Consider the following 16,310-nt stretch of genomic DNA (forward strand, 5'->3'; position numbering starts at 1 on the left):
CAGTGTCAGGGCTGCACATGCTACTGCTGAAATAAGACACACGTGACACACTTAAATGTTCTCTTTGTACTATTTCTGACAACACATGGCCAAAATGATATACAACAATAATAAATAACAAACATACATTTTACAATGCTGTTATTGAAGGAGACATATTATGCTCATAGTAAAAAAAATGCCATGCTCTAATGCTTATGTTTGACAAAGTTATGTCAAGTTTGTTGAACTGAGTAGTAACAGATTTTTCAGACAGAAAGTTCACAGAGTGATGGTGGGATGCATGTTAACATTTATCACCAACATCTCTGTCTTTCCAAAAGGCCAAAAGTGGGTCCATACATCTTTATCCAAATGAAGAGAGTGTCTTTGTTAACTTGATAGTAGTGAGTGTGGTGGGGAGCTGGCAGCTCAGTCATGAAACCATATTTTATAGGTGACCTTCTATGTAAAGTGCCTTATAATCCTGCTAACACCAGACAAACAGCAATGAGCATGAACTCCATGGTGTAGGTAGCAAAGACAGAATCAGGCCAACCAGGCAATTCTGCAACTTTACAGTGGCTCAATGTTTTTCAGTGGGTAAAAGTGTATAGGTGGAGAGGTGAGTAAATGTGTTTTAGTGACAGATTGTCTCTGCAGTTTTTCCCCTTTCATTTGAAGGCCATCGTTCAAATTCAGTTCGTCCAAAAATGGCCGGTTGTCAGAGGTGGTCAGGAATCTGAGTCAGCTAGCGATGCTTCATCAGCTTCAAAAGCTTCCTGACCTTGGGAATGTCACGGTGAGCTCACTCGGACAGTGACTGACCTTTGGTATCTAATGAGACTCATCGTGACGGAGCAATCACCAAAGTCCAATCAGTCAGCCTATAAAATCTGACATTATTGCCCTCTCTGCTCCCTGTCTGTGACTCTCATCTCATCTGTGTTGCCACAACAACATCTCCTGCATCTTTCTCAGCCTTCCTACAAGACGGTGTATTACCCATCGTTTCCTCTTTTAGTACTCAGAACATTTTACTTACCTCATACATGCTACAGCTTTATCCTCCATCTGTTCTCTTGCCTCTTTGCGCCCTCTTTATTTGTTTTTAAAACCCTTCCAGCTCCCCCAGCCATTTTGAAAGAGATTCTTTCCCACATACAGAGACTTGATAGAGCAAGAACATCACTGTCATCACTCTTTCCCAAATCCTTCTCTCCTCAACTGACCCATCCTTTTTGTAAGCTCTCCATTATCCATGCTCCACCATTTCATTCTGCTCTGTATGCCTTAATGGTAGCCCCGGCTCTCAGAATGAATGAGCCCTTTTAAAAAGTTGCTCTCTCTTTCCTTGACTTTGAAAAACATCACTTCTGACCCACTTGTCCTCAGCTGTGGATTTCAGTCCTGCATTCTACCTCTTTCAATATTTTGCCAATTTTTTTTTATCTTTTGATGAATAAAACAAGCTTTGATTGTGTCTTCGCTGTTATAAGTTCAACGGTTGCTGTCATGGCCTCCAGCTGGTTCTGAATGCAGCAGCTATGTTCCCAACAGAGCAGTAAGACATTAGTCACTGCGTTACAAAATATAGTCCTGTCAGTGTTTTGCTGATCTGGTGCACCCGTATGTATGACAAGGTCATAACTCAGTACTTTTGGGTGACAAAGAGTTTTTTGGGATTATTTAAGAATTTTAATTGGACTTCATGTTCTCTAAGGCATTATGTTTTAGGGTTTTATGCCGTCCCAATTTCATTAGCACGATACCAGAAGAACACCTTGTTGCAATTTCTTGAAATTAGGTTCAAATGTTGACTCGGACACAAAAATTGAATGATTTGATTTCAGTGGTGACAGGGCAAAGGTCACTGTGACCTAACCAAATAGGTTTTAGTCATGTGAACGCAAAATGTCTGGAACCCTGTTTTTGCCTTCTGAACTTGTTACCTTAGAGCAGCGGTCGGCAACCTGCAGCTCCGGAGCCGCATGCGGCTCTTCAGCCCCTCTGCAGTGGCTCCCTGTACAGTGCATGCTGCGCATATTTTTCGCGAAAGGTGAACTTAACGAATCAGTTCTTTCATATGATGAACGTGAGTGAACGTAGCGTTCACGCTCATTTTTTAAATAATCATCGTATCAGGCCATCATGAAATACCAGGAGCGGATGAATGTGTGTGTGTGTGTGCCCGCGCTCCCAGATAGCCGACAAACACACAGAGCTGGGGCTCCGCCCCCCGCCCTGAGCGCCGCTCACTCGCTCAGAGAGACACAGTGAGATCGGACCTCGTTCACGTGGAGCAGCCTCTCAGGGACTGACCGGCTGCTTCTCAACAGTGGAAACAGTGAAAACAACGAGTTTCTCTTGTCTCAGCTGATCAGAAATCAGCTCCTAAGCTTCTTGATCAGAGCAGAAGCTGCAGGTGGTTTGTACCGAGCTTCAGTTTCTGTGTCCGCCTCCAGTCTGACCTGCTCTCACGTTTTGTTTTAATATTTCAGCAACTAAAATATGCGTCACATCCTATTATGTCCCAGAGCTCTTCCCTGCAGGTCGCTAATCTATAGTTCCGACCCCCGGCCTCGGTAAACTAATCATGGATAAATCCCAGAAAAGAAAAGTGTGGGAGGAAAATAGAGTTTAATTCTGCGTGGACAGATTAATTTGCTTTCACTGCCACCGATGCTGTCTTACATGTATGCTTGATATGTGGCGAGGAATTAGCAAACAATAAGAAATGTAATGTTGAAAGATATTTCCAGAGCAAGCACACAGCATCTGCTGAAAAGTACCAAGCTGGAGATGAGCAAAAAAAGCTGAGTTCTGTGTTTAATTTGTTCCAAACTAGGCCCACACGTGTATTTTCTATTTTGTAACAGGTAAAAATAGCAGTTAAATGTCAACAGTTTTTTTATTGTCGTTCTATTATTTAATAAATGCAACAAACTATAGTTTTTATATATATTGTATAACTATGTATATATATATATATATAACTTTATAACCTGTGTTATCAAATATGTTGTGCGGCTCCAGACAGATTTAATTTGGGGGAAGAGGGGGCGAAATGGCTCTTTAGATAGTAAAGGTTGCCTACCCCTGCCTTAGAGGGATAGTTCATCGAAAAATTCTCGTGTGATGTCATCAAAGTGTCCACAAGCCCTGACATTCATATTCGACGCGTCGTTTACACTGATCCAATTCACAAATGTAAATACAAATACACGCACCATGCGAACAAACCCATAATACTCTGCAGAGAAATTATGGCAAATTCACTTAAAGCTCTCAAGTGATAAAACTCAACATGGGAGGAAATTGGATCTTAGTCAGATGATTTATGGTTTGCATGTCTGCAGAAATATGGAAGAATCTCTGCACGTTGCACAAATGCCTCACAAACACAGAATACACAAATGCACACACACGCCATTATAAAGCAGGAGCACTTATTAACCAAAGAGGAATGAGCTGATGCTAGTGTACATAATGGGGTGGAATTATTTTTTCACAGATAATTAAACAGTGATCCCACTTGCTCAGTGAGTTAATACATAAACAGAATTACAATAAAAGTGCACCAGCTATTTTTGAAAATGTCATATCTATACGATATCTTGAGTGCTCTGCTGTTGCCTCATATTCAAACAGGACATACTGTGTTAACAGTATCTAATACATCCTGTTGAAACCCTTTTATATTGATAATACTATGTTATCAGTTTTCTAAAGGTAGGATCGGTCATTTGTTTCTTAAACACCTTTCATTTTACTTGTTCAAATCATCTTCATGTCCCAACAGCCATAAACATTTAGTCAGAAATCTGGAAAAGGATGAAGAAGAAAAAAAGCCTTGTCCAAATGAAGTGATGAACTGAAGACCTCGCTACTTTTCCTTCCAGGGAAGGGCTCTCCCACCATGACCTTCCTATCGCCTTCTACAACTCTGTGGTAGCCCTCTGCCAGACCCCAAGAACCTGGGTGTGACAGTTAACTCTCTCTTACTGCCGAGATGACTGCAACAACCTGCTAGCATAGACACATGCTGCACAACATTACCTGAATACTTCCCCTTCTCACTTCAGAAGGCAGCGCAGGTTCTGGTCCAGGCTCTGGTCATCTCACGCCTGAACTACTGCAATTTCCTCCTGGCTGGTTTGCCTGCTAGTGCCATCCGACCTCTGCAGCTCATCCAGAATGCAACAGTTCTGTCACACTCCACATCTCCTCAACTCCCTTAGCTGGTTATTAGTGGCTGCTGGCATCCGTTACAAAACAGTACTTGCATACCGCGCTGCGAACGGATCCGGACCAGTCTATATCCAGGACATGGTCCAACCTTACACCCCAGCCCATCCACTCTGCTCTACATCGGCCAATCGGTTTGATGCTCCATCACTGCGAGCCAACCACTCAACAAAATCACGACTGTTTGCTGTCCTGGCTCATTAATGGTGGAAAGAGCTCCCAAGTGACATCAGGACAGCAGAAAGTCCATAGAAGCTCATTGTACTTCTGAGTTTGTACCCTCATGGTTGAATTCACTTTGGAAACCACTTTTGATAAACGCATCAGCTAACTGATATGTAATGTAATGTGTCTGCTTCGACCTGCAATATTCGCCTGCACTTGTGTATGTGGGACTGTGCCTCACTCAGCCATGTTGTTGCTGCTTATTCCTGAAAATGTAATTAATACAGGCTCTGCAAATCTGACATTTCTGTGACCTGTTGCCAGGTAGCAGAACAGCTGATGACCATTGCATATGAGAGCGGAGTCAACCTGTTCGACACAGCTGAGGTCTATGCAGGCGGCAGGTTGGTGTCATGCAACCGGCTCAGTGTGTGTGTATATTTCAGCTGATCTCATATCAACCAGGTGCAGACATGTAGCCCCACTCCACGTACGAGGTGTAACTAACAACTAGCTGGTCTGGAGTGTCTGTTTCTGTCTAGAATCACTAAAACACAGCACTTGTAATGGCTAACGTTTTAATAGACCCTTTAAATACCCTATACAGATGTATATTCATAACCAACCTGGTATGTCAAATTTCCATCGCACTTATAAAGGGCCCAATAAGGTGAATGACAATAAATTGCAGGGTTGATATTGTGCTGGGAAATTGTATGAATTCAAACTGCAGTTTAATAACATTACATAATTTATGTTGCCTTGCAGGGCTGAAGTCATTCTAGGAAACATTATCAAGAAGAAGTGCTGGAGGTAATGGTGACATTAATGTGTCGCATCATCACTTTGTATGTGTGTGTGTGTGTGTGTGTGTGTGTGTGTGTGTGTGTGTGTGTGTGTGTGTGTGTGAGAGAGCGAGAAAGAGCGAGAGAGAGTCCTTTAATGTCATCTCAAATGAACTGTTGTAATATTATGCCTGTCTCCTATATATTGGTGTATCATCACTACCCATCTGTCAGTATGAAGCTGTATGAATTCATTTGGGGACAGTCAGATGCCGCTCTATACTTGTTCCATCAATATGCAGCTAAGTGTCATGTACTGAGATGACTAGAGTCCACCAGTAAGCGGTTTGATGGTGGTGGGGTAAAGACATCTCAGTCCCTGAGTGTCGTCATGAGTTTACACAGAGTGGATTTATTAGAGGTGGAGAAAGCTGCTGGTCCTTTTTTAATACTGGTTCAGATTCTTATAAAAAAAAATGTACATGAGAGACAAAACATACAACTCTCACCTTGGAATAAAATACAGGAAGGGAAGTATTGAATATCACACGTTCTCACACATTCGTCACTGTTGGACACATTGTCTATAAATAATTAGCACATCTGTAACCGACACTTGATGAAAATAAGTGTATCCGTTAATGTGATGACAACAGGGCATTTTGGCTTGACTTAACTTTGGTGATGCTCGAGAATGTTTGGAGAGATTGAGATGAATGAGCAGAGCACCAGATGTGAAATGACACTGTCTTTCTCTGCATCTTCACAGACGATCCAGTTTGGTCATTACAACCAAACTCTACTGGGGAGGAAAGTAAGTGAGAAACTCTTTGAACTCAGATTGTCGGATGTCTTATTTATTCAGGAAGTCTCACTGAGATCAAGACGTCTTTTATCAGAGCACTTTCAGATCAAATTACACATGTACAGCATCACATTAGGAGTGTTGCTTACTTTGAAGTGGAATCAAACGCATAACTTCGCCACCCTTGCATTTCCAAGTGGTTTTAATGTTACCACCATAGACTGAACATGAAGCTGGATGACGAGCCTCCACTTCCTCCCACTGTACACCCATGCTTAAACAATCACGAGTCAGTCTCAGCTGTCAATCAATGTTTTACTCCATTTCTTTCCCCCTAAACCACAATGATCAGTCAGTTAAGAACTACCCAAAGTTTTGTCCTTTACTGCAGCCAGTCACCAGGCGATGATCAAGATGCGTTTGGCTTTTCTTTTGGGAGCAGTCGTGTCGTCCACTTTTTTATACAGACACTGTTGCGAATACAAGATTGCTCTCTGTGTTAAATTTTATGATCAGGGCAGAATACAGGATTTTTTCTTGTCTGAGTTTAAATGACAAAATGATCTTAAGCCCCTTTCCACTTCCAAAGATTTCTCAGTTGTTTGAACACCCTTCCACAGTTACTCTAGTTCAATGACCGCCATTATCAAAGTTGCTGAAAGGGAAAAAACGAAAGCCCTATCCTTTTTCCGTTTTGTGCAATAGCATACACTCTGAAACTGCAGCTTTCATTTCCCCGGTATATTTCGTTTCTTCTAGGAAACAGAATTGCACAGTGGAAATGAGGCTAATAAAGACCCGGTCTGAATGCAAATGGTGTCGTTATTCTTTGTTCATCACATTGAGCTATCACTATTTGTTTTATAATGTGGTTAAAGCAAATGTCTTTGTCTACTACTTATGTCATCCAGGCATATTTACATTATAAGTCTAGCATTATATAAGTTTAGCTTTTAAACACTTACGTTTTTTGTGTCCATTTTCTCTGTTAACATCCTGAGGACCATTGTGTCACTTAAAGTATCTACCATCAACCAATTCCCTTGCCTAGTTTAGAGAGAGGGGTGATAAAGAAATTTGCTTTAAAGCATACGCACAAATACATGCTCACCCACACACACATGCACATATTCACACACATACACCCACAAAATGAAGCTGAGGCTGTCAGGCTCCTCAGCCAAGACCATCCAACTGGGTCTGGTGATAAGGGCGAAGTAATTCTCTTTCTCATTTTCTGAGCATTCATTCATTCTTGTGAGGGAGAGTCACTTCTTCATGTCTCTCCTCTGGAGTTTGAATACGAAATGCTGCACTGACCCATTTGCAGGAAACAGCCTGATATGCATGTCTATTCTGACAGTGATTGAAAATTACTTTTTTGTTCCACCAATTGAATTGATTGTAGAGAAGTTTAGATGAAATGAGTGAGTCATGTAAATGTGAATGAAAAGACTCAAAAGAAAGAGTGAAAAAGTAAAGCTGTGAAAACAAACACATATTACCAGTGTAACTTAGCACTGGGTTGTGTGTTCTTTGTCCCATCAGAGCAGAAACGGAGAGAGGATTGTCAAGGAAACACATCATTGAAGGTGACACACAAACACACACGCTCACATAAAATGAAGAAAAGGCAACTGTAGACATTTTGTTTTTCACTGCCACAGTTTTTCATTGTGTCGGTTCAATCCCTCTCTACTATGTCAACCCCGGCGTGTCTCTGTGTCTCAGGGCTGAAAGGCTCCCTACAGAGGATGCAGTTGGAGTATGTGGATGTAGTTTTTGCCAACCGCCCAGACAGCAACACTCCCATGGAGGGTGAGTAAGCCAATCAACATGTGTCTTTATTCCCAGGAGCCCCAAAAAAAAATTTGTCGTTAGTGTCAAGAAAAGGGCAGTGATGTTTCTTTGTGCTACTTTGTTTTTCATCCTTAGGCACAATATCTGGCTTTCAGGTGCTGAGTGTTTACTCCAGGAAAAACTTGTTTGTAACAGTTTACATTTTCATTCAGTTGTTGAGTGAACTTTGACTTCAGTTGCTCTTAATCTACTATTAATGCTTCAAAAGGTAACGTTAACAACCCGTTCTCTGATTGGTTAGATGTGTACGTGTCTGGAACAAAATCTTGGAAGAATCTGCCTTGGTCAGAGAAAATAAAATGGCCAATATCGCTCAGCGAAATCCGTCGCTGACATGAGAGAATGCATTGCCTGAATACTGGTTTGAAAAATATTTATACAGTGGATTAATCCCACAAGAAAACGTGTCTGATTTGAAAAGGCCTTTAGACTCGCTTGCTTTGGTTTCTAACATCCAAATGGTGCACTTACCGCCAATAATATACAACAAGAACATGCATTAAACATCCATCCATTAACCCCTCTGCTTATCCTGAGCTGATCCCAGCTGACACTGGGCTAGAGGACAGTGTACGACCTGGACAAGTCCCCAGTCCATCACAGGGCCCACTGGCATGAAACAGAATTTTCAAAAGCCTTTTGGGATTGATTTGTTTTCTGTTGGCGGACTGAGAGAAGAGTTGTTGATAAACAAAGCCACTGCCCAGAGGCAACTGTGTGCTTGCAACATAAATGAGACACAGTAAAGAACAAAACAATAAATCCACTGGATGTTTTGGCCTGAAACACAATTTGTGAGTTCAGTCAGTGCAATGTGTCTTTTAAGCAGAGGATATTCCCGAGCTGCAGCTGATGATGTTAGAGCTGTTTATTAAATCCCCTTAGAGCCCAGTGTTACCGCTGCAAACTCCTCGGTACAGTTAAAGGGAACCAAACATTCATATAATTCATGATCAAGAGGTTTCTTATTAATGTAAATACTTCAAGTAGACTGAGTCCTCATTAGTCATTATAAATGAATTGAGTTCCAGTGCATTTTCAAGGTTATTACCTGTGCTTAATCTCTGTACTTAATTACTTTGTGTTAACATCTAATCAATATGTGAATTAGATGCTGGCTTCTTTTTATTGCTTTACTCTGTGTTGTTAGTTTTAATTATAATTTTGCTTTATTGTACAGTATATTTAAAGTCATCAAGATAAGATTAAGATGCTGTGACAGTTTGGTGCTGAGCTTATTTAATTAAATTTATATTTTGGGTAATATGCAGATCCAACATAGTGTAAGAAGGAGCTCTGCTTTAATTACTGTGTAGTTGTATGGGAAATAGGGCTTTCATTTCCATAAAATCAAGTTTAAACAAATTTGTCATGACAAGCCATACAATTTATTCAAATATTCCCCACATGCGCATGCACAGAGTCCTAAGATTTGTTGCCGTTTTAGAATTTAATTTTATATCTAAAGCACATTTTCACAAATCACAATTTGTCTCCGAGGGTTTAAAAGGTGTAACAGACTCTGTGCTTAACCAAGGGTCCGGAAATGTACCAATTTAACCCTTTAACAGGGGAAGAAATCATGGAGACCTCAGAGAGAGTGGCATGTGAGAAGTGTAATAGATAATGTGTGTATCAGAGCACATCAACGAATAAACAATATTTACAGCATTCATGACTAAAGACGGTGTTTAACATAAGTAAAGCGGTTGTACCAATGATAGAAATATTTATACAAAGGAAAAGATTGACATTTGAGGTGATATCGATATTGCCAATAATAGTTGTATATTTCAGTAGGCTTAGTGTTTATCTAAGCATCTGTTTGTAATCCTGATCCAGTCAGATCCACCATCAGGATCACGAAAAGGATGTGTCACCGATCCTGGTTCTGCAACGATAAAGCGCTGACTCTGAGTAGCATTCCCATTAATAATACATTATAAAAACAGTTTAACAAAACATAACTAGCAAATTAATACCATTTAATTTAAAATACAAATAAACAAATGATAATACACAAAATCTAAGAACAAACAACAACTGTTCTTTACTTTGTTGTCCACAGTAGAACACGAAACGCGCGTGGAATCACTTCCACACGTGTTTGTCCGCTCACGACCACGTTGCTTGCAAGCGTCCTCCACCGACTTCTCAAGACGAATCACTCTACTAATTCGTCTTGAGGACATACAATGAAGCAACAGTAAAGCGCCCTCTGCTTGATAATGAGGCAGGTCAATACACACACGTTCCCCCAGGAGTGTTTGAATTTCCAATAAAAAAGTGGCAGCCTCGCAGGAAATCAAAAACACACTCTCAAAGTTCATGATTTTATGTTTCTCCTCTCCCTCACATCTTTGTAGATTTCTGCCACCCTGCAATCTCAGTTTATGTTTTCCTGACTCTTCATTTCCTTCCTCTGTCCGATCTATTGCTCCGTCCTTCCTCAGACTTTATCTGCTCTCCTTCTTCTTCTCCTTTCTCTCTCTTTTGTTTTATTGGACACAAATCCAGACAAGTAGCATTTCAAGTAGCCAAAGACGCAGAGGGCTTGGTGGCAGGATGGGAGATGGAGAACAGGATATGAAGAGATGGGAGGCTCACTTGTCTTTATTCTTTATTTTCCTCATGGCAGGATGGTATTAATTCAGACCTCTGTTGTTCACTTGTTTCTGGTCTTCTTAATTATATTTCTTGTGCTTAACTACTCCTTTGTCATTTCAGAACTATTTCTTCTTCGCCTGTTTTCTTAGACCCTCTTATCCCTAATATTCTGTCATGAAATACAAGTTTCCCAACACAGTAGATTGCAGTATCATTTGAGCGAGCGTGGGGCAATGATGAATAACCTTAGCGACAGCCCTAATCGGAGCTTGTGTTGGCCTTGGCTGCCGATGGCGCACACACTCTTTGCTAATTGTATCATTAAAAATGCAGCAGCTTGAATGTGATCGGGGGGGCTTCAGGGTGTGAGCTTGTTGAATCGTCTCCACAGTCGTTTTGGGACGGATGATGAGCCGTCGGCAGGTGGAAGAGACTCCAGGAGGCATTTGGCCTCTGCTGAGAAGTTGTTGTTTTCATTTCCTCATGAGACTGGAGTTGTTCTCTCAAAGGGGGTAATCATGTGAACTCAGTGTTCTACTGGTAACTTGTTATTTATTGACTCTTTTTAGCTCAACAACCCTTTTCATAAACATCTGCTGTCCCCTTTTATGTCTATTTAATTGTTTGTCTGACAGTTTGGTTTCTGGGTTTGATCTCTTTGTCTCTCTCTCTCTTTTTGCTGTTGTCTTTTTATTTGACTCGACCACTGTGCATTCAGAAGGTGTTGCCTGTGTCTGGACATATTATGTCAAGCTTGTGCCTGATGTTCTTACTGTAACATTTAAATGAAGCAATACACTTTATGGTGGTGCTATATTTCTGCTAATGTACCAACCTGGGTGTGGGCCTCGAAGGCTTTGCAGAATGTCTCCGGGACCTTGAGCCTCCTCAGTTTGGGAACTCATCTTCAGGGTTCACATACAACAGCTTTGTAGCTCGGCCTCTCTGGAGTCTCAGCAGCAGACTCTGATTCAAGCTGAACGCTTCAATGAATTTTGAGTGAGTGTAAAATTGATCCAGCCGAGAGGAATGTGTTCTGTTTTGTTTCGAGAGCAGAGCTGAATATAGAGCTGGTGAGAGTTGCATTAACATTATGTTGATACAGGTTCTAGCACAGTATCCAGTGAAATAAACAATCTGTCATTCAGTTGTTGAGTGTTAATCTGAATAATAATAATTTGACCTGACTGTGTGTTTGTGTATCCCCAGAGATTGTAAGGGCCATGACGTATGTGATCAACCAAGGCATGGCAATGTACTGGGGGACGTCTCGGTGGACGGCCATGGAGATCATGGTAAGCAGCACATCAGATATCCATGTAATAAGAAAGAATGAAAATATTCAAGTGGATCAAGTAAGTCCCTCAGACTTAATAATTCATCATTTTCCTTACGAGTTGATTGATTTGATTTGATTTGATTTTATTTGGACATGGACATGACAATGTCATTGGACGAACCAGATGCATTGTTTACAGTGTATTAGCATAAATGCTAGTTTACAACACCAGGTTAAACAGGTGGCTGTAGAACAGTGTTCATGGGTTGGTTTGTTGGTTAGTTTACCCAACATCGACTTAGAGTTCCACAGAACTGTCCACGATACCTCTTTTTAACAAACATAAGCAGGTATACTCAGGTTAATTAAACACGGATACATCCCCCAAACAGGTTATTGACTTCTTTCTCATTTCCAGTGGAGGAACTGGTCTTTTCCCCCCGGTGCGTCATGTTCGAGGTCAGGAACATGTCCGAGACTGAGGCGCCCTCTCACCTCGCTGTCTTATGCAATTTTGCCTGTTCACCCAGGTGTCATGTTGACATCACTGCCAATAAAATCAAAAAAAACTTGTCTACTGCAGAGTCGATTGACCTGAGAGCGAATGACGACTGAATCCATTAACATTGCAGACAAAAGCCAGATGTCAGTGGGTTTTTTGACCAGCGTAAAAGTAGCTCAACATTGAGAGAGCGTGTTTGACATTTTCCTTAATTACCTGGGGAATAATTCCTGAGTCTTAATGAAAAGGGGTTAGACATTTCTATTAGAGTGGGATGATTGAATTTAAGGGGACTGCTGGACCATGGCAGAGGTATGCGCTCCACTGACGACATATTTCTTTATTATAATACAGTTTCTGGGGAAACTTTCATGCCATTAAAACGGATTGGACTTCAGATCACTGACTAGAATGAGAGAGGACAGCCGCAGCAGGAAAACCTTCTCTTTGTCCGAAAACACTTTTGATCCAGAATAAAACTGTCAAGAAACCATTGATGTACTGATAAGGAAAAGCAGGCCGGGTTTCTGCAAATCAACCACTTCGATCTCAGACACGTTTCTCCTGCACAGTGGAGGTTGTGACGAGTTGAAAGTTTGAGGAAGATGCAAAGTGGTTTCCTCTTCCTGTCGGAAACAATCTACCTCACATTCCAGCTCCTGCTACATTAATGAATATAAATTAGTGCTGTCAAACGATTAAAATATTTAATCGCGATTAATAACATTTTAGTCATAGTTAACTCAGAATTAATCACGATTAATCGCAAATTTGTATCTATTCTTAATGTCCCTTCATTAATTTTTTCTCCATCATTTTTTGGGGGTTTTAATGCTCTATCAACATGGAAAGTGGATTGGCTTGGTTTATGTAAATGCTTTATTTTATTGAAAAACAACATTTCCAAACAGGGCGGTACAAAATAAAATTATAAAGTGCACATTTCAGGTAAACAAGGACTCAGCCTACAGTGCAGTTAAACCATGGCTTAATATTTTATTTTTTCCTGTGAACATAGCAGTCAGGCCTCTCAAACAGACAAGCAACAAAATAACAAACAAACAAAACACACAGGCAAGCGTCGGCCTACTTTGAAACAAATTAAACACAGAGCTGTGTAGTGCTATTTGAGTCCTCCCCATATTTGTGGAAAATGTATGAAATAAGAAGTACCCTATTTTGAAATAATAAAAATATATAGCTGCAGCCTAGTAGCTTAAAAATATATATTTTAGTTGGCGAAATATTAAAACAAAAAGCGAGAGCAGGTCAGACTGGAGGCGAACACAGATACTGAAGCTCGATAGAAACCAACTGCAGCTTCTGCTCTGATCAAGAAGCTGAGGCGCTGATCTCTGATCAGCTGAGACCAGAGAAACTCTGTGTTTTAACTGTTTTCATAGTTAAGAAGCAGTCAGTCACTGAGAGGCTGCTGCACGTGAACGAGCTCGGATCTCACCGTGTCTCCCTGAGCGAGTGCGCGGGGGCAGGGCTACGGTGCGCTATCTGGAACCACACACACACACACACACACTCACCCGCTCCTTGTACTTCATGGCGGCCTGATACGATGATGTTTTTTAAAAAATTATTGTGACTTAGTCAACCAAAAACATGCAAAAGCGTGTGTCACACACCGAAAGCGTGAGAGTTGGCAGCTCTGCGTTAATCTCCTGCTAAAAAAATTGACTGCGTTAAAATGGGTTTGCGTTAACGCCGTTGATAACGCGTTAAACTGACAGCACTAATATAAATACATGGTGTGTGAAGCCACAGCAGAGAGTTATGAAAGGAACGTGGGCCTAAAGTGACAATCAAGGTCTTAACAGCCATTATCTCTCTCTTGTCTCTTTATCTCTGCAGCCTTTGCTCAGAGCATGATGTCATGATACACGCGGTCTGTGATCACAGGCAAATAGGCAGCAGATCTCGTTGTAGAGCACAATCACAGATGAAAGCTGTGTAATTTAGATGGCATCAATAATGAAGGGGGGTAAACACAGCTTTTCAGCGTACGTGGCGAGGCAGCAGTGCAGAACTCGCACACGTGCACTGGCACACACACACACACGTTGTACATGAACACACATGCTGGAGGGGAAAGTCACGAGTCGCAGTACAGAAGGGCAACTTGTAATTTGTAAGTGGAACGATTATACCAGTATAGATGGACCCCCCCCCCCCCCTCCTCCTGACATGTGTTCCACAGCAGAGAACATTCAGATGTGCAGTCTCCGAGGACACATGGAAATTCAGACAAGATTGTGTGTGAGGAAATTTGAATGCGATGCCTGGAGCATTGTGATGATCTTCTATGAGCTGAGTATTTGAATTTGTGTCACGCTCCAACTAACACACGTCTACTCCTATCTCCTCCCTGACTTTATCTCTAGCTATCTCTCCTAAACAGTTCTCTTACCGCCATCTTTTATTCTTTCTTTGTTGTGCTCCTTTCTGCCTTTTCCGCCTCTTTCTTGTGTTTTTCCTCCTAAGAAGTTTTAAAAGTTTATGTCAGCATGAGCTTTAACATTACCACCTCTTTCTCTTCTCCTCCCTCTTTTGCCCTGTAGGAGGCGTATTCAGTAGCTAGACAGTTTAATCTGATCCCTCCGGTCTGCGAGCAGGCAGAGTATCATCTGTTCCAGAGGGAGAAAGTGGAAGTGCAACTGCCCGAGCTTTACCACAAGATAGGCAAGTCATCAAATGTCCCTTTTCTGTATGTTCTCACTTTCACAATTTGTTATGAATGAGTAGAGAATTAAACAGATAATAACCTCTGTCATCCGCTCAAAGGAGTTGGGGCGATGACGTGGTCACCGCTGGCTTGCGGCATCATCTCTGGAAAATATGAAAATGGCATTCCTGAGACCTCCAGGGCCTCCATGAAGGTAGGGAAACTCCCGTACCTGCACTGCTGCCAAAATAAGGCCTGAAACAGAATGAAGGTGGAGATTATTCACAGATTTGGCTTAAATCTTAGTTATATCCATTTCAGTTAGTTCGGAAATAATGAGATCTGGTGCTGAAATTGGAGCTTTAGGAGTCAGACGGAAGTGTATTCATTCCTATGGCAACCTCTGTGATCGCAGATGTGACACAAAAAAGATTTTCAAGGTCACACTGTCCACACCGAATCCTTTACACCCAGTACACCTGTACCCCTGATGGATACAGAAGAAGGAGCACTCAGCACTTTGTCGTCTTTTTCTCTTTCATTGCCTCGGGCTCCAGTCGTATCAGTGGCTAAAGGAGAAGATAGTGAGTGAGGATGGGAGGAAGCAACAGACCAAGCTGAAGGAGCTGAACCACATCGCAGAGAAGCTGGGCTGCACGCTGCCTCAGCTTGCTGTGGGTAAGTCCTGTCTGCTCTTTTCTTCTGACTAATGCTGTGGACCAGGCTGCCAAAGAAGGGCCCTTTTTATGGTATATTACAACATATATATATATATAACCTGTTTTTTATTGAATTATTTTTATGTTCTTATTATTATTTTAGTTTGTCCTCTAAGGCAGAGGTCTTCAACAGGGGGTCCGCGACCCCTGGGGGGTCCGCGGAGGTACTGCAGGGGGGGTCGCAAAATCTTTGGTTGATTAGACCATTTTTGTAATTTTTGGATTCACTTTCTCTTCTACATGCATGTTTAAAATAAAACATGAAACTGTGAATTACTTTAATAGCTCAGTGTTGTATGCAAGATGTATTTTTATAAATGGCAGTGGCATGGCCACCCTGTACCTTGCACATGTTTAAATTAAAACATGAATAAATGAACCCTTGTAATATTTAATAAGCTTAGTATTGATTGCACAATAACAGGATAACTATGTTTATACAAGGCACTAGGCCCAGTTTAATATAAAACACGATTTTATACTGTATATGTATATATATATATATACATATATATATATATATATATACATATACATATACAGTATAACATCGTAGGGGGTCCCTGCTCCATCTCATGCCCAGTTTGGGGGTCCTTGGCCTGAAAACGTTGAAGACCCCTGCTCTAAGGGTTTGATAAATGATGTGCAGTCACAAAGAGAGATAAGAGGGCAAGATTAATGAGCAGT

The 16,310-nt window shown here is 41.3% G+C and overlaps 1 protein-coding gene across 1 annotated transcript in view; it reads left to right on the plus strand.

Moving 5' to 3' along the window:
* The window catches only part of kcnab1a (potassium voltage-gated channel subfamily A regulatory beta subunit 1a), a 66,565-nt gene that overhangs the window by 46,341 nt on the left and 3,914 nt on the right, over positions 1-16,310 (plus strand). Inside the window, exons 4-12 of the mRNA XM_062386039.1 lie at positions 4,717-4,796; positions 5,161-5,205; positions 5,947-5,991; positions 7,531-7,574; positions 7,714-7,800; positions 11,659-11,744; positions 14,801-14,921; positions 15,024-15,118; positions 15,462-15,582. Of these exons, the coding sequence (XP_062242023.1) occupies positions 4,717-4,796; positions 5,161-5,205; positions 5,947-5,991; positions 7,531-7,574; positions 7,714-7,800; positions 11,659-11,744; positions 14,801-14,921; positions 15,024-15,118; positions 15,462-15,582 (724 nt within the window). The remainder of the gene's footprint in view (positions 1-4,716; positions 4,797-5,160; positions 5,206-5,946; positions 5,992-7,530; positions 7,575-7,713; positions 7,801-11,658; positions 11,745-14,800; positions 14,922-15,023; positions 15,119-15,461; positions 15,583-16,310) is intronic.

Source organism: Platichthys flesus, chromosome 4 (assembly GCF_949316205.1).
Source record: "Platichthys flesus chromosome 4, fPlaFle2.1, whole genome shotgun sequence".
Classification (NCBI taxonomy): Eukaryota; Metazoa; Chordata; class Actinopteri; order Pleuronectiformes; family Pleuronectidae; genus Platichthys; species Platichthys flesus.